The sequence below is a fragment of the Chelon labrosus genome (assembly GCF_963514085.1).
Source record: "Chelon labrosus genome assembly, chromosome: 16".
NCBI lineage: Eukaryota > Metazoa > Chordata > Actinopteri > Mugiliformes > Mugilidae > Chelon > Chelon labrosus.
In genome coordinates, this window is record NC_140349.1 from 12,288,617 (window position 1) to 12,315,190 (window position 26,574).

Sequence of the window (26,574 nt, forward strand, 5' to 3'; positions counted from 1 at the left end):
TCTACTAACACTGCACCTCTTTGCTCAGTTTTTCCTCAGGAACAATACTTTGTGAATGATTTTCTCTCAATTGCTATTTAATAATTCAGTGATATTCGGGGGAAACTGGTATTATCCTGTCTACCTTGCTCTGGAGCTTCAGCAGCAGCCGCCTCTGTGTTGCCGTCTGCTGCCGCTGCCGCTTCCGCGGGTGCCGCCGCCTCCGCAGGTGCTGCCGCCTCCGCAGGTGCTGCCGCATCTGCGGGTGGGGCTGCCTCTGCAGGTGGGCTGTCAGCAGCAGCAGCAGCAGCCTGGGGCTCCTCCGCTGCTGGCGGATTTGCAGAGGTGCTGTCTGCAGATGTGGCGGCAGCGGCAGGTTCACCGTCAGGCTTAGCATCGCTGCCTTCAGCAGGTGCAGCGGGGGTCTGGTCTGGGATAGTTTCGCTGTCTTCTGCTACTTTTCCATTCTCATTGGCCACCCCTGTTAGGAACACAGGGCATTAAATCAACTTTTACTTATGCTTAATAAGTTACTGCACATTTACAAAGATTAAAGACTTTTAACACATATTTCAATAATAATCAACAAATGGGGGGTCATGGTTAAAACAGGCCTTTGCCATATGTATCTAGGAAGTTATGTTAAACTCTCCCACTTCATTCCATGGAAGCTGAAGATCATGGCAACACAGCATTTTCACTCATGGTGGTTATTTGGTAACTATAGATCTACCCCAAAAAAACACACACAGGGACACAAAACTGTCGTCACTTAAATGATAGATGGTTTTGGGTCACTTGTGCTGTGCTTTTGGGATTATCTTGCTTTAGTTTACTTAGTTTGTCTACGTGTTCGCTACAGAGTTGATTTAGAGTTAATCCGTGACCAGACTGCATCGCTAACGTTGTGGTTGCCATGCAACACCCACTGACGAATTCAAATGTATTGCATTTTTCCTGCGAATGCTGACTGCATGATTTTATACCACGTGTGTTAAATGTGTTAATATTTTGAGAGACTACCATTAGGTGAATTAAACTACATTCTCTGACCACAGGACTATTTCAAATCTGCCATTTTCACCAAAAAGTAGACATGTTCAAATCACAGGAAATCAGAAATATTGACTTATATAAACTTATTCCTTCTCAAAATATCAGTGAAACTATTAGATCGGATCTTAAGAAGAATGTAGAATATAATATATATATATATATATATATATATATATTATATATTAATGTGGATTGTCGTTAATGAACAGTGACAGCCTCAGACAGCTCAGTGAACAGGTTGCTGCATGTCTAGTAATCCTGAGAGTCGCTTCCTTGTAGAGTTTCTGCAGGAGGATTTGCATTGCACTTATTTGCATGGATCAAAGAAGTCCTGACCAACTATCAATGTTCTTAAAGCACAACGAATAAGCAAAATATACCTCAAATGTTACGCCATTTAAGAGTGCAGATTAAAAAACGTTAGGTGAAGATTTTCACTCGATTGCATTTAGAGATTCCTGTCCTCGATCTAAAACAGTCAGTGAGTTTTAAAGATATTATTCTACTGTAAATACATTTTGGGATTTTGATACAGATGACGTGAGGTATTGACACATTGGGAGTGTGAAGTGTCACCCTTCTTCTGTCGTGAGAGTGACAAGTGGCGTCAAGTCAATGTAAATAAGCTGCATGCAAAACTTAGAAAACATCCTGAGAAATTTCCATCTGACCTCTAAGATGATATCATTCAGCTGAGAAACCAAAACTATGTCATCATCAGCCAACAACAATAAGGTTATTTTTTTTTTTTTCTGTTTTGAGACACAATTTTTTTGCTTGTCACCTCTACAAGGAGGTCAGAGGTCATAGTCAGCTAAAAAATGAGCATAGGCACATTTTGGCAGGATCAGTGCATCAATTTCTCAGCTCCTTATAAAGTCTGTGTATTTCAGTGTACTGATATATGTGAGCGCACAAGAATGAGTCCGCTGTAAGGAGCGGAAAGAGAGAATGACACTTTCTCAGCAGGGGTCCCGCTTGGTAAATCTTTTACCAATCTCTTACTCATTCTTTGGGCTGTGTCAAATAATGCTAAATCCGCAGTGCTGCAAACTTACATTTGCTCAAACACAACAGAATTTGTTAAAAATGCATTTATTTTCCTTCACACTACCAAATGCAAATTCATGATCCGTTGCTGGTGTTTTACCTCCACCTCGTTTGCACCACAGCAGGGCCACCGCTGACCCACTACAACAACAAAAAAAAAAAAAAACAAGTGTCCAAAGTGGCTTCTCTGTTTCCCTTGAAACCGTAGACTGTCACTAAATCTGCTCTCATGCCGCTGTCTCTCTCGGGGAGCACAGAGCCAGAAACCACTGTTAAATAATGACAATAAACTTTCTCATCCTGTCACCATGGAGCCCTGGCTAGTTAAAGATAAAGACAGAGGATACTGTACTCAGAGAAATACACCGGGAGCTATTTGCATTTGGACCGTGCCGTTCTTATCAGAACAGTATCATCAAATGGACGACGCAACTCTATATGGAGACAGCAGTGAACTTCCAAGGTGACACCATTTCCGCCTTCTTGTGCCAAAGGCTATTTATAGTGTCCTTTCAAATAAAATATCAATTTGACATATTTTTGGATCAGTACATTTGAGACACAGAATGGGGTTACAGATAGAAAGAAATATGCAAAAACATAAGCGTTGTTCTGCATGCAAATAAAACTAGAGGGCTAGAAGTTTTTTTTAGTCTATGAAGATTCTAAGTCATCCATATTTATATCTATATCTAAGATGCAAAGCTAAAACAAAGGAAACTGAACTTGTAGTTTATTTATTTTTTAAAACAAAGGAAACTGAACTTGTAGTTTATTTATTTATTTTTTTTAAATAAACCTGAAACTCACATGACTAGGATCTGTTAATAACCAGATACTCACCTGTTGCTCCAAATAAAATAAAAATAAATTAATAAATAAACTCTCCACCAATCATTTAGAACTTTTGTGGATATTTTCAGATAGCATTATTTTCAGTGAAGTTACGTGAACATATCTCTTTGACAGTATTACTTCCCGTGCCACTACGACTGCACACATGCTACTTTTATTTCATACTATACAGTGTTAAGGATTTTGTTTTAGTTTTCTTGGGCTCACCTGTAGTGCTGGCTCCGTTGCTCTCCTCGGGCTTAGCACTGGGTCGAGTCGTATCTACCGCTGAAGTTTGAGAACTGGTGGAGCATCCCATCCTGCCCTGTGCGCACAGAGAACTGGATGAGTTCAGAGTTAACAGGTGAGGACAGGCTGCGGCTGCAATGATGACGTCGCTGCATATAAATCGCCTCTAAACGGAGAAATGCGAAAGCCCCGGAGGAGAGCCAAAAACGCTGGCTGGCCGTTAAATTCCTCTACTCCCGTGCGTAATTGCGCATCGTGGCACTTCCTTCTGTGAATGGGTTCAGGTCCTCGTGTGTTGACGGCAACTTGGTCACGCAGGTGAAATGCGGTCTTTTTATTGTGTACTGTAACTTAGGCTGTTTCCATGAGGCTGGCGCAGGGGCAAAAATACATTATTCAGACAGTCTTCAGCGTCCACCTCTTAGGGCGGGGAAAGCGAATCAGTAAATTAGCCTGCTGCCGATGTGCCTTTGAGCAAAGACCCGCGGGGGAAAAAATAAAAAATACCCCAAGTGGCTGATGAAACACCTTATTGAGATCTGCGACGTATAAAGATGACTACGTACTTTGAAACCTCCTTTCATCGTTTCACTCTCGTTTCTTATATTATCTTTAATTAAAAGTGGGCTACAGGGTTAATACGCGACGAGGAGACTCCCAGGCTTTCCAAAGTAATGCAACAAAATATGTCATCCCAATATAGTGAACTAGAGTTTGAATCTGGAGCACAGTCAACAGAGAAACTCATATACAATTACCTCAAGCGCCACTTAATTTGAATTAAGAATAAACTTTCATTTGATAAAATATGATTAGAAATTAAATTATCCAGCACTGCAGACATTAAATATTAAAATTGAATCATTAACATATTCGTACATCATTATGCATAACATAATAGCTATATACAATAAATTAGTCCATTACTGCATCCTCATATGGACGTTGATTTGAATTATTTCGGACTACTTTTGCTAGTAATTAAGTATTTTTACATTATAGTATAGTAGACTTGAAAGATAGCTAAATAAGAGCGATTGCTCGTGTGGAAATATGCACAATAATGATGTGAAATGAAACGTTTCCTTAAATTTTGATCAAATTAGATGGGGTTTTGGTCACTAACGATCAACATATGGATCAACATCTCCTTCCTGCGCAGAACTCGTTTGCGCAGCCTTGCCGACAGATAGCGGCGCAATGCACGCTGGGACTTCCTTTCTCTCCGAGGCCATATTGGAGTTAACTCACAGTAAGACCTGCTCCGAGTTTTCCGAATAAAACCTACGATTTTCTAAAGTTTTCGACATTTTGTCATTATTCAAGGCTTAACGACAGTTTTCTCCCCCCATCCCTCTGCCCGCAGGTTGGCCGGTCCGGACTAAACTGCAAACATGGTGGCCGCAAAGAAAACGGTGAGTGCCGTTGACTTGGGCCGTGGTGCACGCGCTGTTTCAGGGCCGAGCTGCTGCTTCACGTGGAGACGCGTTTCTGTCAGGGCCTGCTAGCTAGCGATGTAGCTCTCCACACAGAACTTAAGAGTTTATTCTCGATAAATTATCGCTGTTGTCAATATTTAAAGTCACGTGTGTGTGATGTTTATACCTTGCCGCCCAAGCGTCAGTTTTCCCCACGTTAGCTAATGTCTGTAACCGGAATACACCGGCAGGGAAGCTAATGCTAATTAGCTCAACTTGGCAACAGAAAAATGACAATAACGTGGAGACATTTCGCTTAAATATGCTTTTAAGCTATTAAATGCGGCAACAATAATGCAAATTAATTTTTTTCTATTATTTTGATTGCGTGACTGAGCTGTGTATCTTATGTTTGCTCAGAAAAAGTCCATGGAGTCCATCAACTCCCGTCTCCAGCTGGTGATGAAGAGTGGAAAGTACGTCCTGGGCTACAAGCAGTCCCAGAAGATGATCCGTCAGGGAAAGGCCAAGCTGGTTATCCTGGCCAACAACTGCCCAGCTCTCAGGTACATTAAGATGATGAACTACACCCTAAAGCTGTAAAACTGAATTATTTTTTTGCGGATGGACATATAGCAGGCTGTAATCTAAGAAAGTTGACATATAGGACAATATAATGGGACATAGAAATTTAAGATGTGATACCAATACATCTTCTTGACTTATTTCGGGGGTCATATTAATTTGGTTTAGTTTGCAATAGTTGAAATACAGTAATAAATCCAGTAATGATTCAAAGTTTAGTGTCAGATTAATAGTTCATCAGTAATAATATCACTGTGTAGTTTAGGGTACTGTACTTACCCTACAGGGACATTTAAGTACACTTGTGTACATTTAATAACTTGAATAAACTGTGTGGTACTTGGGCAATAAATGGAAATCCCAAACTGATCCTCATAACCCAACTAGTAGTCAGTTATTCTGATTTTGATTGTTTTGCAAAGGATTCAAATGAACTTTATTTTTTACTTGCTTATATTTTGATGTTTTGCTTTTTATCTGAACACAAATGACACTGAAGTTTTGTGCAGTGAGTAGACATTTGTGTTTGGAGGTTTTATAATAGTATAGCTTTTAATTTGTGTCCTGTCTTTCTTCATACATACCACATTTTCACTGAATACCTGCAGCTTTGACTCAGAGTTTGCCTTTTGCCCCTTTTTCCTGTCCAGGAAGTCTGAGATCGAGTACTACGCTATGTTGGCCAAGACTGGCGTCCACCACTACAGTGGAAACAACATTGAGCTTGGTACAGCCTGCGGCAAATACTACAGGGTGTGCACACTGGCCATCATTGACCCCGGTGAGTACCGGTCTTGGTTTTGGACTTTCCCTTCTACTGTTTGGTGCAGAAGATCAGATATTAAAGATTCAAATCAGTTTCTATAATCTCGATGTGCTAAAACATGAACAAAATAAGGAAGCTGAGCGTCACCAATGACAGTCTCAAAAAATTCAGATGGCCAGTATTTTATATGTAACAGCCCCTCAACTTGAAGGGAGAAGCTTAGAAATGATGATCTTGATGCCTTTCTAAGTTTCTGTGCTATTCTTGACAACACTTATGGATATTTCTCTTCACAAGGTAGCTAACCTGTCTAATACTGGCAAAACAATAACATCTGTTTTATAGTCAAGCCAAAGAATCCTGTTATTACCAAACTTTCTTACGCCATAGAGAGAGATGCATAAAATTCATTACCATGAAATTGTAGGCGACCCTGTACGATTCACTCGTCCTCTTCAGAGCCAGTTATGACTGAATCTCTCGAATATTACAGCTTGTTGCGTAGACTAGTTTAAGCAGAGTGAAGGTGAGCAGCTCAAGATGCATACGTAGATGTAAGAGGAGAACGAAGCTCGTCCTAATTTGAATATTCATTGATGTGCAGAGACAGGGAAATTGATGTGAACATCCACCTGCTACTGACAGATGAATGTCCATATTCTCCAGCCACTCTGTAGGGAGTCATTATTTTGTTGTTTGAAATCTACTGGCCCCTTTAATACTTTACCAGACCTGATGCACGCTTTTAAAGACAAATGTGTAGAGTTGCATCTAAGCCATGAATGGATTATTTTCATATGTGACGTTGATGAACAGAGACGACCTTTTAGGGTTAAACAATGCCAGTACAGCGACTACAGGCCTGTGCTTGGGCCTTTTCAGAGCCAGTTCAGATTTAATTATGTGTGGGATAAAATCTATAATGGATTAATAGGATCATTTTTAAACAAGCTTGCTGCCTGTTAGCCACGCTGATTCATATTGACATGGTGGGACTGAAGCCAGTGAGTTCTTGGCAGAGTTGAAGCCCAGGCAACACAAAGTTTTAGTGATTCATAATGGACATTTTAAACTAGAACTAGAAAGTATTTTTCCCTTTTGCTTTCAACAGCACACATTTTTGTGCCTGTTAGACGTGCTCATCAATGTAGTCCAAGACCAGTGGTTTGCTAGATGAATGGTAGTCAGATCAGTTATTAAAACCACCTTTCAGCCAGTTAAAGGCTCATTTAGTAACGTCTTCTATTAGAAGTATAACTGTCTGTGTTTACTGACTTTGTTCATCTTTACCTCTCCAGGCGATTCTGACATCATCAGGAGCATGCCGGATCAGCAGCAGCAGCCTCAGTAGAGCTGTTCCCCCCGTTGCCCCGTTGTTATAAATAAAGTTGGAGTTAACAGAACAAAACAGTTGTCATTCAGTTTCTGACCAACCTACCGTACCACACCATGTCACAGTACAAGACACTTAGTTCATGGAAACGGTTCCAGAAAACAGAAGGTGTTTGAGGTTACCACTGTTATCAGGATCTGACTGCTCGTCTGTGTTCATGTCAAAATGATGCAACATGATGATGATGGAGAATGTTTTTGTTTTTTTGTCCTTGCTTACATAAACCTGGGGATTTAAGTAAGTCTGCTGCGTTGACTGCAGCTTGTTGATGAGTGAAGACACATTTAAGAGGCATTAAAAGCTTTACGCCTTCATTGTCCCACTCATATACTGACCAACATCAAAGATGAATAGAAAGCTCTACTCTGAAGACAGTACAAGAAAAGCATGTTTGTTTGTCAATCAGTTGTGATGTTAGTGAGAGACAGCTCAATGATCTATCAGATTACTGTTAGTCGTATAAATAGATGTAGTCCGGGAGGATATTTTGTGCAGAAGTGAGGTTAACGTAGGCTACTCTTGTAAGATCCTGGTTTCTTTATTTAGCATTGGATCCAGTGATAATGCTCTGGGTCAGAGCTTTATCTACAAGTGGTCAAAATAATGTTACTGTGGTGCTTTAAAAGTGATTGATGCAGATTAACACTTAAAGACATAACAGATCATTAAGCTTGGCACAAGTTAAATCAGGAAGATGCTCTTTATCCTCACTCATTCACTACTCTTCTCTAATCGGCTGATTATGCAAACTTCCAACTTAACCGTTCAGACCTTGACAGGATCACAATCAGCCAATTATGTCACAGCCGTCAAACTTTAAACATCTTCTCCTCGGCTGTTGTCAGCTGTCATTTTTTACTTGTCTCATCTGTCTGAGACACCAGAACACACACAAACCTCTCGTTTAATGTTTTAAAATTAAAACTGAATTATTATTGATGATAATTACCTGGATAGAAATTCCTCATCCAGAGATCTAGAATATTTGAACCTGCTATTTTTAAGTTCTTAATCATTGGATCTGAGATGTCTCCTACATGACTGAAAACACTTTTCAGCAGCCAAGTGGACGAGGATTTGCTTCCAAACTATTCAAACTCTGATTTCAGGAGAGCTCAGAGAAATTTTCCAATTTTTTGCATTTTTTAAATCATAGTTTTGGCAGGAAACAGACACATTTGGATCAAACTGTTATTTATTGTCCATACTGTATATAGTATTCTGTGATAATTAAGTTATAGTTGTAAGAGAGCATAGACCTTTTCCTTTTCCCGGTGTGTTATTATCTAGAGCAGGACACTAGGACATTTGTAATTTGTAAAATAAAATATAAACTAATGAGGAAAAATCAGTGTAAAAGCCATAAGTAGAATCTTGGCGAGTCATATGCCCATTGCACCTTAACTATTGATCCACATCTGCAGACAGTTCAGAGGATATGACTTGTCACTAGTTCCTTGGACGTTTGTAAAATACACCACGCCATCAAGTGATGACATTAGAAAACTGCAAGATATTGAAAGCAAAAACAGAAACTGGTTCATGTTCAGACAAGATAAATATGAGATACGCGGTACAAATCTGAAGGGTTTCAGTAGTTTTCCATTATCAGCAGACGAGCAGAGATTTAAAGTTTGCCAGCAATGACTTTTTAATATTAGCTCATTCGTGTCTTTCAAGATCTGTTTTGATATTTTTTTTATTATTAAATAAAATGTTAAATCATTATATTAACTATATTTTAGGAATTCCTACTTTTTGTGGACTCCTCTGCATTCACACGTTCTTTAATTAGTAATTTAATCTCTTGACAGTTCTCTTTTTTTGTTTTTTTTAAGCAGACTTTATCCCCACTGTTGGGATAAATAAAAGGATTATCTTAAACTTCCAATATTTGTGGGGACAGATATATCTGTCTGTGTGAGTGTTTCTGTTGTATATCTACTTAACGCTAATATGACCACCAGTATGTAAATCCCTTTTTCACACAGCACAAAAATAGCCTGTAATATGCTCATGTGAAATCATGTGTGAAATACAGTATACGTATATATTTATGTGAGATAGTTAATGTTCAGCCTCTGAAAAAAAGTTTCCCTCAAGAAAGTCTGGAAAAATCTGATCTCGGCATGGTTGAGCTTTCCAGGCAGGATGGGTCTGATAGAAACATCAATCTGAGTGCATTACGGCAAACGTGAGCTGCAGTGCTGTAAGAGTTATATTTAAAAAAAGAAATAAATAAATGGTTGAAGTGCAACACATGCCTCAGTTCCTGAATCAAAGCTCATATGATATTATAACCTAATCCCACAGATTTGATTCTTTCTGTTGTATGTTTTCTCTCCTATTGGGGCCGACGCATCCGCCCAGAGAGATATAAACTGTCCGTCGTTCGTCCGTCAGTGGTGCTTTGACCCAGTTCTTTCCACTCCCCTAAGCCGTTTTCTCGATTTTCCAATTAAATCAAATGAAATCATCCCCGCTGATCCAGTTCACGTGCAGCAGATGCCTCTCACGAAGCGAGGACAATGTCCAAAGAGGCTGCAGAACATAAATGAGCAACAAAAGCCTGCTGAGGACCACACATGCAACAGTCTCAAGTTTTGTTTTGTTTTTTTTTATCAGGGGGATTTGTACTGTTTATTTTTTTGTTTGTTTCATGTTCATGGACATTTACAGTACGCTGCATGATTCATATTCTCTCACACACCATTAATGATCCTAGACCTCCCTCAGTGTGTCTGGCTGAGACCGGAAGTTACAAACACCAAGCGGTTTTACGTTCTCACACGTGCCTCATTTTTATTTGACAGCCGGACAATTTTAGAGGAGAATTTCAACATGATCCAGGTCACACACACAAAATATCTGCTGATTAAAAAAAACATTCTGGCTCTTTCAAAATCTCTTTTGAAGCGGATGCCACTGCACATGTCAGCAAGAAAAGAGACAGAATGTGACCCACATGTTTGTTTGTTTTTTTCCTGTCCTGTCCCAGTGGGAGAAAGTAGGTGAGCGTGTCTGTCTGTCTGTCTGTCTGTCTGGTCAGACCCAGGGTAATGCCAGCCTCCACTTTGAAGCAGGCGGGTAATTCCTTGCTGATCTGCCAGTTTGTTTTTTTTGGCTTTGACACACACAACCTCATAACCAGACTGTGTTAGTCTGTTGAGATGTTGGAAATCATTACCAAACTCTCATCAGATACTGTTCACCAACTCCCCTAATAATTCCACATCGCTGCTGCTTCACTTCCTGTTTTGAGCACGCTGGATTCATCTATCAGTGTGTTAGCAAGTAAAAAAGGACTCAAACTATACTCCGATTAGGCATAACATTATGACCACCATCCAAGAGAATGGACATTGGCCTTCTGAGGGTGTCCTGTGGTGTCTGGCAACAGGATGTTGATAGTAGGGGCCTTTGGGTCCTGTGGGTTGAGGGACGGGGCCTCTGTGGATCATCCCACAGATCAGTTTGGGATCTAGTGATTTTGGACGCCATGACAAAACCGTTTTTGTGTGTGTGCCTGTGTCAGGCTGCATCCTGCTGGGGATGGCTGCTGCCATCAAGGAGTGTCATTGCTATGGGGTGGGGGTGCCTGGTCTGGTCTAGGTGGGTGGTAACATCTACATGAATGCCAGGTCCAAAAGTTTCCCAGCAGAACATTTTATTGTCACAAGATGGTTAATGTTATTTACTTCCTCTGTTAGTGTTTTTAATGTTGTGGCTGATTTATATGAATTTAATATGAACCAAACACATGCCTGAAGTGATGATTGATCATGTTTTATAACTGCCAGCTTAATAAAAATTGGGTCACTTTTATATCTGTGTCATGACCAACATTTGGACCGTCCCATTAGGAGATTACAGACGCTGCTATTCGGCCGAAAATGAACCCTTGTCCCCGGGGAAGAAAACCAAAAGAAGCTTGGGAATGATTTTTAATTAAAAATCAAAACCAGAGTCTAAACAGGACAAACAGTTTCCAACTTAAGCTGTCAATAAAAACCTTAAGAACAAACCAATAATGAGTCGGTTTGATTTAGCTTTTTTATTATTCTGAATTGAAGACATGACACGAGCTCATGCAGATCCAACAAGAGGAGAGAGCAGAACAGTCTTGTAGTGACTAACAAAAAGATCCGTCCACTGGTCCACATACTGTCCAAACCTTAAAAGAAAAAAAAAAAACAAAAACAGGACAACAAACACCGAAATCTGACGACGAATACACTGATTCACATTTGAGAAGCTTGTATCATCCAGACAGAAGTCATATTACAACCCCTTAGCTACGGACTAAACACGGCAGAGATGACTACAACACAAGTACAGCTGTTTTTCAGTGAGCTCACACTGACTTTAAAGTGCAATTTTATTTTCAGCTCTGTTGGATTTGCAGAAGCAGTGGTCATAATTCACACAGGGACGACGATGGAGGGGCCGACAAATGGCTACAGCACCGACTACAGCATTAGTATCAAATAGAGTCAAACTACTTCATGTACTTCCAGGTTGAATGAGATGGCGAATGCTCTGTTGCATAGTCTGAATGATAGTAAGTTTGTACAGGTCAACTACTTTCATATGGTGTTTATTTACTTTTCTGTGCTACTAAACGGAGCTAAAAATTCTCATCCGATGTTAATTTTAAAAAGGTCACCAGCCCCGGAAATACCTCATCATGATTTGTACGGCGTGTGCAAAAGAAATGTTTCTACATACAAAGGACCTGGGAGTTACATCATAAGGTCACAAGCAGGCGAGCGCGCACACACACAAAAACATGTACAGAGTCTCTGCGTGTGCAGCAGCACGTCACGCAGTCTTTACAAGAAAATGCCCTCAGTCCAGCTAAGTTAGCTCAACTAAAAAGATCCGATTAAACACCATGATCCACGTTAAAGAAATAAAGACACAGTCGATGCTGCTGCAGCTCGACGGGAACACAAGGCGGAGGTCTCGACGTATTCACGCTCTAGTTTTCGTGTGTGTTGCCTCTCTGGGTGTGGATCTGTAAGTGTGTGAGATCACGAGTAGGATGAGCAGGAAGGCAAACAGGAAGAGTGACTGAAAGAAGAGTTTACAGCGGCGGTGGATGGGTTATGGGTTCACAGAGCGCGGAGCATGGATACAAAAGGAAGACGTTATTGGTCAAGGAACCTTTTACAACTACATCATGATATTTTATCACAACAGGACAGCCTTTTGCTATTCTTTTTCTCCCGCTTTTATACAAAAGAGTCATACAAAAATACCCCGACATTACATTCAACGAAGAAAATTTGTCAATTTCTGAAAAAAAGTGCTCTTGTTTAGCTGATAATGTATGTCGCTTTCCGTCTCTCTGTCCTCAGGTAGTTTCTAGACAAAGACCATGAGGGTAGTTCACAGTATTAGGGGGAGGAGGAGGGGGGGGGGGGGGGGGGGTTCACTGCGGCCAAACCGGTGCAGTTTTCACTCAAAGAAGAGTTGGGTCAGAGCGTTCAGGGCGTGCAGGAGTTCAGACGCTTCCAGGGAACAGCAGCTGTACAGGGGGAGGGGTTGGTGGAATAGTTTTTGTCCACGGAGGAGAAGAGCGGAGACGAGAGGGAGGACAATAAGTCACGACGAGTAATGGTGGCAGGTAAGGGAAGAGTTAGTTAGTGGTGGTTCTGGCTCAGGGTCGGCCTAATCTCGTCTAAAGCTGGCAGGAGCCGAAGCTGAAATCTAAGACACAGTTTCGTCTCGTTTTTCAACACGTTGCCGCCGGCGATGGGGTCCTAGTGTTTGAGGAAAGTGTAGTTTGGGGTGTTTGGGGGCGTGTGCCGCATATAATCCAGCGGCGAGGGCGCGGCGTCTCATGCCTCCATGTACTGGGGAGGGGGGTCCTTAGGTGGGATGGCCACAGCCTCCTCGTATGGTGGCAGCAGAACCTGAAATGAAAGCAAAAGGCAGCTCAGTCCCAACTCGAAGCTCAAATACAAACTGATGTATTATCATTTTGGAGGATTGTATTTTTAGACGCATTTTGAAGCTGAAGAGCCTCAATGAAAGTGCTTATTGACACACTAGAGGACTTTTCAGGCTCTATGCAGGGAGACATTTCACTAACAGAAAATATTCTCTACTTCACAACATTACACAGTAACCAGGGAGTGAGTTCTGACACAGCTTGCTACGCCGCTTTCCTCTCCCTTTATTCTGTCCCTATAGAAAGCATGACTAGCTGAAAGGATGACATTCACACACATCCCTCCGCTCTAGAGGCCAGAGTGTTTTTTTTCCTCTCTCTCTCTCTCTCGCTCTCTACCAGAGGTCTTTCTCTGTAAATGGTGTTATAAAACCAGCGCTGCTTCTAATTCAGTGAGGGAGAGAGAGTATGCTCCGAGGGGATGAAGTTGTGAAACAGCCAGGGAGGCCCGGCGAACACATCACAGGGAGGATTTGAAATGAGGCAGACAAGCAGAGAATTATGTAACATGTCCAGAAGAAGAGAGGAGGACGGACAGAGATATATAGAGGAGGGGAGGAGGGAGAGGAGAGATGTCCCTTTTGCATTTTAATGGCATTTATATAAAAGCACGACAGACAAGCAGCTGGGTACTTGATGTCCGAGGCTTTAAAAAGCCATTTAGACACAGTGCTGGCTTTCTCATAGTAAAAATAGATGCAGCGCTCTATTGTGCGGTTGCAGATGATGATAAGACCACGGAGTCTCTAGTCAGTCCTGTATCACAGCTGTTTAACTTGTTAATGTGCCACAAATATGTGTTGCACTTAAGTACGACTTGTTCCCTCATTCTTCTCTAATTAAAATTCGCTCAGCTTGCGCCGTGGCATTCACTTTGACCCAGTTGCCTCAGCTGTTTGCTTCATTCTGTTTAGTTTTTAAATCCCAAGTGTGTTTTTTTTTTTTGTGAAATAACATTTTATTTTCTATTACACATGTAAATTTATATACTGTTTCCTGCTATGATAAATGATTTGGCCAAGTTTTTAGTGTGCAGTTTTATACTCATGGTAGCTATTAACCAAGTTATAAATGTATTTCTGTATTTCTGTATAGTGCGTTAGTATTTTCTTGTATTCAGGCTCATTGTCTGACAGGCAATGAAAAGATCAAATGAGTACAAAGTACACTCAATGAAACTGAAATGTGAAAAATGTGAACTTTAATTTTTAATCTCCTATTAGTTAGTAGTATAGTAAATTATAAATAAATGTATTTTACCCAGTGTTATTTTATTTTGTAGCACATAAATATTCATTTTGTTTTTTCATTGGTTCATCTGTTTAGAGGCTTTTATATTCACCAGACTGGCCACAAAAAATTGCAAAATATTAAAACAAACAAAAAAAACCCAGTATGATTTTGTTTTCTTGTGGAAAAGAATATAACTTGTTTCCCTCCCTGTCTGTCCTCCATCTTATCTGCGGTGGACAAAGTCTGGCACATATCCAATACTCGCTGAAAGGCCATATGATACACATTATGACAGCAGACCCTGCTGGATTAGCTCCTGGGTGTACAGTCTGTCTCATGAGGCGAAAAACGTCAGCACTGTGGAGCGGGGAGCAACGGCAGCACAAGGACAAAGTGACGGACAGATGAAGTGTTGCGTACTGAGACAGATTAATGTCTTATGTATCAGCATGGAGGATTACAGACGGACAAATGGAAACCGTGACTATGGTAAAGCCTCTCAAACGCCCTGAGTCAACGGGGAGGGGGTCAAACACGATGGACGACGCCCGGGTCTAATCGGCCAGCCGATCGCACCTCAGGGCGACCTGCAGCACCTACTGTACACTGTCACTTCCCCTAGTGTCACACTACTGCACAACAAATACACTGAGATGTTCAGCTTTACTCCGTACTGTGTTTGCTTCTCTACTAGTAACTATTTAAAGGGAGCTATACAAGCACTAATCACTGTATCATTTGTAATACAACTTACAGTACATAAAGAGATTTTAATATTAGTAAACAATATAGTTTTTTTGGAGAAAAAGACTATGTTCCTATTGCTAATTTGTCTATAACACTCCACTGGTTGAAATACTACACATAGCATCTTCACCTATTATGTATATAGGAAGTATAGGACATAAGCTAAATACTCTTGTAACTTTTAAGTTACTGAACCACACAAACCTAAACCTCTCGGAAACAGAAAATAATCTTTTTCCATTTCATTTTGAAAACGTCTAATGATATTTAGGATTGCGAAACTCTGGGTCAGTACTAATGTTTTTGAAGAGTCTCAGCTTCTTTTAATGAGCACAAATGTCACCATAAAGGATTATTCAGAAAACAAACCGTGCATCTAAAGTTTTGTGAAATATAACGACATAACAAAAGCACTTCTATCCCGCGAAACAGCTATAACTTCTTTTAACGTACAGTTAGGTAAAACAAAGAGACATTGATTCTATGTGTGACTGGATCTTTCTCTTGTTCTGAATCAATAATGAATGAAATAGTTATTTATTTTCCAGAGAGATGAGTGAGAGGATGAGGTCAGTGTGGTTCTTGGGTAGTTACATTTCACACGGATAAAGATCTATTTATTGCTTGTCTAAGTACAAATTATAAACAATACACCATAAACTCCTATAAATCTTACCTTGTACATTTAGCGGAGTCAACTCATTGAACTGCAATACATGTAAAAGTGAATAAAGTCTTTATAATAAATCAATCCTTTCTCTTAATGAGACTAGAATTTACTAAATTTAAAGTAAATGTGTCACACTAGTGATGAAAGTGTCTTTCAACGCATTTATCTGAATTATTTTTTAGCTAATATAATGAACTGAGAGCTTTCTAAGCCGAAAGAGTAAAAAAAAATAAAAAAAAAATGGATGCAGTGCACACTCAGTTATATAATGATGTGACGGTGGTGGATTGTCAGTGTGTCCTTGAGGCTGAAGTGCTGGAAGGTGGATATGGGGACTCACCGTGGTGTCGTTGGTGGTGACATAAACCAAGACCTCCGTAGTGCCCCTGCCGCTCACGTATCTGTAGCAGTTCCACACACAGCCAATCAGGTAGGCCTGGGGGAAAAACAAAAAGAACGACCTTTAGTAACACTGCCTACACTTTTCATTATTACTGGCGCCGCTCGCTGTGAGCTCATCTGTTCGCCAAGGTTAGGGATGATGACAGCAGAGACGGATAACATGATTTACCAACTATTTTTATGAGCGCCAAGTCAGGTGCACATTCAACTCAGTTGTAAAAAAAAAAAATTAAGGGAGATTTATGTGTGGACGCTCTCTTGGACAACGAGGCCCTTCTGCTTCTGCCTCCGCCATTTTACCAAAAGCAATTTATCAGGCGTCTCTTGCTTCAGTGAACCTGCGCCTGCACTGAGGGTTAGGTTTGTCCGACTTGGCAAAAGAAAAGGAGGTCCATTGTGTGTGTGTGTGTGAGTAGCCTGCTGAGTCGGTGCCTCTGCCAGCAGCAGGAGCCACCAACTAGGAGGCCAAGCAAGAGTGCTAGCCAATCACTTTACCGTCTGCTGAGTGGACCTCCTGACTGTGCAGCACAAGTGTTGGATCAGCTTAACCGATACACATCATTCATTTGAAGTGTTGAGAATAAGGCTAGCTTTACTGTGCAGCCATTTTAATTGGTTATATTGGTTAAATTGTCTTTTTTTTTTTTTTTCCTGCTGTTCAGCAATTGTGGATTTTGGACTCAAAACAGTCTGCTTGTGTTACGACGTCAAAGTTACATCAGACAGAGTTACTAAAACAGCCTTTTTCAAAAACTTTTGAAAACGATTTTGCATCAGAGCCGTTGTATTCTGGGCTGACATGTACTTGCTATGCCCATCTGTTTTTATTCATCAAACTCTTTTACATTTCCTTCTCTGCTGCATCTTCAGCTCTCTCTTCTCTCTCCAGCCCTCCCTCTTCCCATCTGTGTCATTTAAGCCAAGTGCAGTCAAGTGGAGGATGTTGGCTTCAGCAGGAACTTTAGCAGGTGCTCGCTCTGTTCTGAGAGCCGACTGTCAGGCTGTGATCTGGCACTTTTCCAGGGTGCTCAACTATCAGGAGCCAATATACACTAGACAGCATGTGCAACCCATTTATCAAAATAATGGACACTATAGATTTAGCTTGGTAAGTGCCACATATCTATGTGCCATCTTTACTGCCGACTTCTGGAGCAATAAGCTGTCCAACAATCCAAAGTCCTCAACTGTCTCACACATGACATTTATAACTCTTCCGGCTGCAAGTCCAGCAGCCTGTCTTCCAGTGGCTGCTTCCTGTCATAGAACCCAAGCTCTGGCTTTGGATATCTGCCGAGAACATTTCTAATCTCGGCTTAGAGGAGAAACAACTTGATTTGATTGTACAGATGACTGCAGCTTCATGCCCCATCTCGTCCAAGAGCCCCAGAGAATAGCTGCGCCTGGAGAATCATTCATGCATTAAGGGAGAATTACTTTGACGGGAGTTGGTTTCCTGTTGTCCCTGACCCGCTGCTCTCTGACTGTATGATAATCTCATGAAGAGGACCGATAATGGGAATGTTCACACTGGTAGATTCATTACACATGCCGTATGGTTCATACGGCGATGAGATGTGCACAGCGTGAGACTTAATTGCCTTAATCGCATGATGAACAAATCTATAAAAAAAAAAGGGGCAGTTTCGCACTGAACAAATGTTCAGCGAGTGTGTAGCAATGTGCTGAATATGTTTTTCTTTGGATGTCATTCAGATGAACGCTAAAGCAAATCCAAACCAACTGTGACAACCATCAGAGGAAGAGGGTCTCTGTAGGCCTACCTTGAAGGAGAGGATGCAGCCAATGAAGAGGAGGACTGCGAAGATTAGGCACATGTTGTTGGTGGACATGATGTCCTCTTTGTAAGGGAATGTCCCCGGCTGGGAGGGAGAGTTGGAGATAAACAAACAAAACAAAAATCAATGAGAATTGTGACATGTAATGTACAAAAAGTTGCCTTTGTCCAAATCGGCCTCTGACTGGATGGCCTGCTTTAACTTACTGTCACTGTCTTTCATTAGTAAGCATATAAACCTTCATAAGGTTGGAATGAAATGGTCCTCACCAGCTGCTGGAGGTAGTCCTGTACCGTGTTGGGATAAACCACCACACTAATGGCTACCAGTGTGTTAAGGGCAAAGTCGAAGATTTGGTAGCAGAAGAACGGAATGATCCAAGCAGCATGTTGCTGTATGAGAGAGACTCAGATTACATGAAGAAAACTCAGCATCGTGAGTCTGAATGTGTGTTTGAATCACATTTGTTTTGTCTGCTTACCTTGTAAGCACCGTATGTTGCCATGCCACAGATAAGAATCATGAGCAGGGATATTGCAGTGGCTATGCAAATATCTGGGGAAAGAAAAACAACATCAGAACAGATGATCTAGTTTACGAGTGAAGCATTTTCCTGTTCCTGATTGTTTCATGTTCCCTGTAATGTTGCGGTTTCTGAATGGCGAGCGTACCAGTTCAGTTATGGTGGATCTTCTGTAGAGAGCGCTGCATTATGGGTTGTTATTAACTTTAATGCTGGTAAGACAGCCAGTGTTTTCATTTCAAATTTGTAGCCAGTCTTTCGGAGTCAGTCAGCCTTAAAAGTGTTTTGTTAGCTGAGTTTTACCTTCAGGGGTTTATGCAAGCTTGTGCGGCCACACAGGAAATAATGTCCTTATGGTTAAACATCATGTCTTTTGCTTTCAAAACTATTATTATTTTTAAGCTATAATGCTGGGAAGGTGTTAAGGCCTAAGAGTGTGAAAAATATTAAGGAACGCCGTTGACAATCAGTATTCAGCACAAGTAACTCTGCTTCTTAATGCAACCCCTTTGCCAACGGACTAACGTCATCACTTGTCCATGTTTACTGTGTTTCAGTGCAGCTGAATTAACTAAAGCTTGTCCAACAATAGAGAAAACAACACCGCCTTTCATCGCCAGGTATGAATGCAGTGCCACACTGAATAATAATATCTAGATACAGATCACATGTTAAGGTCGGGTGTAATTTGGAGGAGTTATGACGATATAAAAAACAGACGAGCAGTTAGATAACCACACTATTTTTAGCATTTCACACAAAACAAGATCAACATGTGAGTAATTATTACGCATTTGGTGCTTAATTTGATTAAATGCTATGAGACCTCACTGATGAAACACTGACCACAGTACCTGTAAACATGTGAGGATTACAGCGTATGTAGTGGAGGGTAGAAAGAGCATTTTTGGCAGTTACTAAACTTGGCAGTGTTAGTTCACAAAACTAATTTCTTTTTATTGCAACTGATAAAAAGTAAGTGCAACTACTGTCTATGTCCATAGCCACATGATACTGTGTTAAGACCCATCAACTGATCACACTATGGAACAAAACCATCACAGCAGCTCATTTTCATCCCTTTCTATAGTTTCACAGCGTTTGCCGCGCACGCACAAACGTTTTTCGAGGGGGAGTCAGTCAAGATGGCCGATTTAATCCGATGGGGAATTAGAGCAGTCGTTTTTAATCAGAGTAGCCAGTGACGGCGTCCGCGGCGTTCCAGAGGCGACTTTGATGATGATAGCTGCTGGAGGGGAAGCGCTGGAAATACACATGCGCTCTGATTTGTTCTCTATGGTGCCTTGCTTACTCAGCCGTGTCTGTGCTGAGAGCAGCATTCTCGGGGAAGAAGTGGCGGAAAGAAAGGATAGGTGATTCTACAGCTGCAGAAATACATGATTTCCTGCAGAACGCTGAGATACATCCAAATAATATTTTCACTGAACTATGAAACCTGATGTTTGGATGTTTGGAAATTAGGCCGGTTTGGTCGTTGTCAGGAGTAACGTAGACAGAATTACACACTTATGTCGTATGACTGGTTTAGCTGAGTGAAACAGAAATTAAATATGTGTAACCTTTTCCAAAATACTGATACTAACATGCTGAGATTAAAACATTTATGCATTTCATTCTGGCTTTCAAAAACTAAGCAAATCTTCACATTCTGTAATAAAACATGTTAAATAGTTGGGTTGAATGATCTAAGAAGACAATAAATATTCTTATTAATGCAGCATTTAACAAATATGTACATTACTTTACATAAATAGCAGGCAGCAAACTGTACGACTTCAAGCCAGACATGCGACAACGGGGCGATTAGTTGCACTCACTTGCATCGTCCATGACATCGATGTCTGTTCCCAGCTCAGAGCTGGTAAGGTGGTAACGGTACTGAACTGGGTCATTGAGAGCCGACAACAAGATGAGTAGGACCACTGCGTTGATGAGCTGTGGGGAGAGGAAACTCAGTATTAATTTTTTTTTTACATCTGCTTTAAATGATGATGCGTGGACCTTTTCTTGATTCAGCAAGTAGTATAAACTAAAAAGTTACTGTATAGATTCGTTTTCCAGTAAAAAATAAATAAATGTTTGCTCCAATACTCCTGTTGGAGTTGTCAGTATTCATTATTTTCACCTAACTTTGGGTGGTTTAAATTGGGGTGCATCAATTGATTATTTTTTTGATTAAACTACAGATTAATTTAATAATTAACAATCTAGCAAAAGCAGATTGTCCAAATAAAACAGCACACTCATTCCCATCCTGTGCAATGACCGTAAAGGCGTCTCCACATGCTTGGAAAATGTCAGAAGGGCCAGAGAATAACCGAATGGCAGGCTACTGTACTCTACTACATACTGGATCCCCTCGAACAAATACATATATCTCAGGTTGAAGTGAACCAGTCGCACGGGTGAACACATCCTATCACTTTCTTGATTGTCAGAATGTGAAAAGGCCTTTCCATTATCGATTTGTTGAACCGTGACCGATCAAGACTGGGTCTCACTCCTCCTGTCTTTTTTGGAACAAGGAAATAACAGGTGGAAAAGCAATGATTTTCCTGCTTGCTGTGGGGGAACCCTGGAAATCACGTTTTCCATCAGGACGGACTTCCAGCAGCTCTGACTGGACAGCCAGACACTGATTCTGACAGGGTTGCTTCCAAAGTCCCGCTGAACCGTGGGGGAGCCAAGGAAAACTGTGTGTTACCCCTGCTGGTCAGCCTGTTTAACCATCTGTCCAGCTAACACCACGCTCTGCCAGTCCGAGTAATGCTCAGAAAGCAGGCGTACAGTTGCTTGATGCACTGCGGAGGTCATGGAAAGAAACCGAGCCAGAGCACCTACCGCCATTGTCTATGTCAACCCATACGGGGGCCTGACTATACAAGGGCTGACTATAGAAGCCTCTGGAGAGCGTATTAGCTGCAGACATGCTGCCGGGCCATGACGGGGGAGACAAGGCGTAATGAGGGGGTATATTAGCACTAACATGACGCTGACATGGTGCATGACATTGAGGACGAGGCACAATGGCACTCGTGGGATCATAACTACATATGTGGAAAAAAATAATCTGCGCGTAAGCAGAAGGATGAGACACTACTCCGGGCTGAGCTCCTTTTTCTTCAAGTCTGGGATGGAAGAGGAGACATGCAACCAGATGTTCTGGAGAAAGATCTGCTGCCAGAACAGCAGTGGAAGAGCAATAAGGCGAGTCGACTGTCCAGTGTCACTCAGACACTCAAATTGAGTATTGAGGCGTTTATAAATGTATTCTTGTGTACTTCTAATTAAATATATGCCCCTGACCAATCAGAGTCCAAATAAAGTCCAAATATCCTGATGTGTACATGCAATGCCCGTTTTATTGGGATGGCATCTGGGGTATAACTGGTGTGGCCTTCCTACAGCCAGGTATCCCAGAATGCATTTTGCAGGAGGCGGCAAGCAGTCAACTGTTCCAATTCTAGAATGACCCCCCCTGCGTCCTTACGTCATCCAGAGTCCATACTTCAGAACCGAACGTGTCAAGTCCGAACTACCAAGTACGGAAGTCCGGAATTTGTTTAACTGGCATTTTAAAAAAAGGCAGGTGAGTTTTGTAAAGTTTTTATAGAGTAAAGTAAAGTGCTGAGGAGAAAAAAAAAAAAAAATGTAAAACTTCAAATGACGAAGCCGAAAAGAAATGGAGCATGTTAACGGAGGCATTTTGCTGCTTTTTATGGCCGCGGCTGTGTTTGACGAGGCTGTTGATTAGGGTCAGCAAGAGAGAGAGGGACTAACGCTTACTAAAGGTCAGGGATTTACCAGGCTTATTGAACTATGTTTAAAACTTTGGGTTATCCCATGGGCCAAAAAAAATAAATAAATGAATAACTCAAGCAAACTATTATTAACCAAGTACAAATGTAGGACATGTCATATAAGGTGGAGGCGAAAGGTTAGCCTAAGAAAGAGCACAAATGCAAGCCATTAAAATATTAAAAATAACGCTTATACTTGATTAAAACATGTTTAAATGGAATTAAGATTAAGCCTTGAATTGGAACGTTAAATTAAACGGTTATTAACGGTTGTCTCGATGTGTTCCACCGATGGCATCCTGAAAACGGCAAGTGGAAAACAAACGGAAAACAGCAGCTGTTAGCTAACTTAGCAATAGCTCTAAAACTAAAAAAAGGCGCTTGCTATCTCGTCGCAAACATCCCTCACATTATTTTTTTTTACTTACCATATACCATATTCCCAGAATAATGGTGCCCGTCCGTACATGGCAGCAGAGGCAGCAGCTCGTCGAGTACCACCGGTCCCACGGCGAAATCATCTTTAATCAAACAATTATAATTTCAAGCTATTTCATGAATGCTACACGAAAGAAAAAAAATAAAAAATACGCGATTATTTTGATGCTACGATTGTCCGAGGAACAAAAATAATATGTAATTGATGGCGTCCTTGCTGCTGGGACAACAACATCCAGCGTATGTTTGGAGCGATGTTCGCCTGTTTCGAGCAAGTGGACTCTCCTGGCAAACGGAGAGCCGTTAATCTGGCTCATCCCGGAGTCACGTGACCACCGGGGGGGGATTTTGACCGAGATCAGAGGGATGGATGGAAAATACTCCATAATCACACTAAAATATGTCGGCTCAAATCTCTCCTGATGGGGGTTTTAGGAGCCATGATTTTACGTTTATGACAAGCATTTACACTTTGTCCATTTACTGACAAAAAAAATCTGAATCAGGATCAGCTTTATTGGCCAAGTATGTGTGCACAGACAAGGAATCTGACTCCGGTAACTTTTGTTCTCTTGTACAAAAACACATAACAAGCATAAAAAAAAATAAAAAATCATGATCCATGTATACAACATGAAATAATAAAAAAGAAAAAGAAAGTATATGAGCAGATGTATATACAATGATCCAGGAGTTTGTACAGTGAGTATATACAACTAATGCATATACTGCATTGATTTTAAACACCTGTGGAAAGGGACCTGGTGAAACCCATGAATAGGCAAAAAAAAATAGAAGCAGTGTCTACAGGACTAGTCAGGATTATACATGCGTTTAGCAGCATGGTAACAGATATTGGTGGTGGGGAAAAGAAAATATACTAGGACTACTAGCGTGAAATCTAATGTATTATAGAATAGAATAAAAATAGAATAGAATAGAATAGAATTTATTGCCATTTGTACAGGGACAAGAACATACAGGTACATTGGAATTCTTTCGTGCAGGTCCCTGAGTCAGTTCTTTTATAAAAAACAGTAAAACGTTCTAAGTAGTAAAAAGGAGAAATAAATACTAAATGCACACACTATAAATATATGAAATATACACACTCTGTAAAACTATAAAAATAAAAAAAATATACATATAATAGTCCTGCAATCTGCATTCTGTTCTGTTTATGTTGAAACAGCAATTCAGTTGTACGATCCGTTTGGAGGATGTAGTTTGCGATGCTGTAAAAATGTACTGAATTAAACATATGAGTGTTATTTAGCCAAGCCCAGTGACTAAAAATAAACAGGAACAGGTTGGTAAAACACAATGCGATACAATAGGGTGTGAATTTGGACCTTAAATGCATCAACTAACATGTTAAAAACCTGCAAGTTGTTAGTACGTCACATGTTTTGACTACCTCTTACAAGGATGAAATACTGAATGGACAAAAGAGGAGGTCGAATGAGCTCCAGAGGCCTCAAAAAAAAAAATCTCCACTGTTCACTGTGTGGCAACTGGTTTGTGGTAATTTGATTAACTGTATAGTTGTTTGGTAATATACACAAAATACTGACGCACATTATGAACTGGCATGATAAGGACTTTTAACTGAGGTAAATGGATTATAAGGCTTGAAGACGGGTCAAACAGCAATATTGGGATTTTATTTGTGCAAGACGCATATTACTAATGGGTTTTATCAAGTGACCACACAGAAAAATATAGGTCTGTGTCTTATTCCCTCATTTTTAATTCCCAGAAGAAACGATGGGTTAACATATACCAAGTCCTTTTTGCTCATCAATGCATCAATGCAGCCTCCTAAAATGAATGGCCAAATTAGTATCGCAGGAATATATCATGTTTTATTCTTGAAAACCAACAACAAGATGTCATAACAGCCTCAAACCTAAATGAAACAGCTTTAGATTTTTCTTTTATAATATTAGAACGGAAAACTAGACTTCATGTCATTCCTGTCATGTCATGTCTGTCTCTCTGTGCAAATGTCCCAGACCAAGCCTGACAGATGGGCCAGTGACCACAGCACTAAGCTCTGGTGGGTGGACCGCATCATCGTCACATTAGGGGATTTTCTTCTCCTGCCATGACTTAATACTGTCCAGTCTGCCACCTCTTTAAAATGCTGGGAACAACGCAACACGAAGACAAAAATCTCAAAACCGTGCTCAGATTTCTGTAGCATTATTAAACGGAAGCATTTGTGTTATGTGTAGATGAGGCTCTGACGTAATGACACAAAAATGCAAAGCCTTAATCCTTTCCTCCCAAACTTACTAGAGGACAGCAAAAAATCCTGGGATGGTGTTTGGGTGGATAGATTCATTCGTTTGGCTGTATAATGGTGCTATGTGAGGCCTCTGGGACTTTGGAAAGATCTTATTTTTAAAACAGCATTAGCGAGCGATTTTCATAGCGTGGCTCTGAGCGACCACTGTAACATCCATTACCAAGTGACCTTCACTATTAATACATCTGCCTTTCATACACACAAACAAGAGAGAGAGAGAGAGGAAAAAAAAAGAGTAAGCACAACGATCCCGCAGCAGGGAAGAATGAGAATAACGTGATATCCCACTGAAGGTGAATGGACACCGAGCCAGAGATTGTGAGAGATTAAAAGCTGGTAAATCCTAAATGAACTGAGAGATAAAGGATAGAGAGAGAGAGAGAGAGAGAGGAGGCGGTGAAGGAGGTCAGGCTCTGAGAGGATGCCACGCGACTGCCTCACCTCATTGACTGAGGCAGCAGTTTGACCTCAACAGGGTCACTGCAGCCGGGACCGTCTAGTGACACAGATTTGCACCGTAGCAAAGTATTTAATTCAGATTTGGGATTAGTTTGACAGCAAACATGAGAAGAGAATACCAGCGGTCAGAGAAGGTAGCGCTGGATGACTGTAGAATCTCCCCTATGCTCTTGAGACTATGTGCTGGGAGACACAGCAAACCAATGGTACGTATTGATGTGCCATCCTGGAGGAGTTGGACTGCCTGTGCAACCTCTGTAGGGACCAGGTATCACCTCATGCTACCAGCAGTGATACTGACCCTAACCAAATGCAAAGCAAAATGTCTGTGGCCTCCACCTGTAAAACCATTACTGTTTTGGGGGTTGTCTCATTGTTACCACCTCTAGTGCAACTGAATGGAGTCAGCAGCTGAATCTGACTCCACCTGTATATCTTCCGTTTATATATTTCTTTTGGATTTTGTGCCTTAACATAATTGTAGTAGAAGTAGTTACAGTAGTTATTGTGTCAGCATATGCAGCATGCTGTGGAACTAGGACAATATTTCACGCCTCTGTATGTTATTCATTAACATATTGCGGAAGTGACAATAAACACGACTTGAATCTTAAATCTTGAACAAGCTCAAAAAAATCCACAACAATGTGATATCAAGCATTTCCTGTTTAATTTTTTTTTATCTCGACCAAACAAACATAGAAATATCATTTGTATCTCTGCAATAAACAAAATCATTCACCAAAAAAAAAAAAAAAAAAACATTTCCTAGAGATAAGTATATAAATACGGAGACTGAATCATCTTAGTCATCAGTAAAAATTTTAACAAAAACGTCACCTGAAGCCACAGTGACACATCATTTTTGTCCGGACCTGTGATCAA

General features: G+C 40.8%; 2 protein-coding genes across 2 annotated transcripts; one reads left to right on the forward strand and one right to left on the reverse strand.

Annotated features, from left to right (window-relative positions):
- Positions 1-4,363: 4,363 nt before the first annotated feature.
- Positions 4,364-7,345, forward strand: rpl30 (ribosomal protein L30). The gene is made up of 5 exons (XM_084562536.1): positions 4,364-4,420; positions 4,535-4,583; positions 5,007-5,152; positions 5,822-5,952; positions 7,236-7,345. The coding sequence occupies exons 2-5, from the start codon at positions 4,563-4,565 to the stop codon at positions 7,286-7,288; spliced, it is 351 nt and encodes a 116-aa protein (XP_084418662.1). The 5' UTR covers positions 4,364-4,420; positions 4,535-4,562; the 3' UTR covers positions 7,289-7,345.
- A 5,404-nt stretch (positions 7,346-12,749) lies between these two features.
- Positions 12,750-23,313, reverse strand: laptm4b (lysosomal protein transmembrane 4 beta). The gene is made up of 7 exons (XM_084563415.1): positions 22,910-23,313; positions 20,499-20,616; positions 18,619-18,692; positions 18,407-18,529; positions 18,123-18,221; positions 16,277-16,372; positions 12,750-13,248 (listed from the first exon to the last, which is right to left on the reverse strand). Exons 1-7 carry the CDS (start codon positions 23,000-23,002, stop codon positions 13,174-13,176), a joined length of 678 nt encoding a protein of 225 aa, XP_084419541.1. The 5' UTR covers positions 23,003-23,313; the 3' UTR covers positions 12,750-13,173.
- Between the last annotated feature and the right edge of the window lie 3,261 nt (positions 23,314-26,574).

Bases quoted from the DNA above. Each gene is read 5' to 3' on its own strand.
- rpl30 (XM_084562536.1), top strand. From the start codon at position 4,563: ATGGTGGCCGCAAAGAAAACG. The intron at 4,584-5,006 runs GTGAGTGCCGTT...ATGTTTGCTCAG, and splicing joins TGGTGGCCGCAAAGAAAACG to AAAAAGTCCATGGAGTCCAT. The intron at 5,153-5,821 runs GTACATTAAGAT...TTTCCTGTCCAG, and splicing joins AACAACTGCCCAGCTCTCAG to GAAGTCTGAGATCGAGTACT.
- laptm4b (XM_084563415.1), bottom strand. From the start codon at position 23,002: ATGATTTCGCCGTGGGACCGGTGGTACTCGACGAGCTGCTGCCTCTGC. The intron at 18,530-18,618 runs GTAAGCAGACAA...TCTCTCATACAG, and splicing joins CAACATACGGTGCTTACAAG to CAACATGCTGCTTGGATCAT. The intron at 16,373-18,122 runs GTAGGCCTACAG...TTTTTCCCCCAG, and splicing joins GCTGCATCCTCTCCTTCAAG to GCCTACCTGATTGGCTGTGT.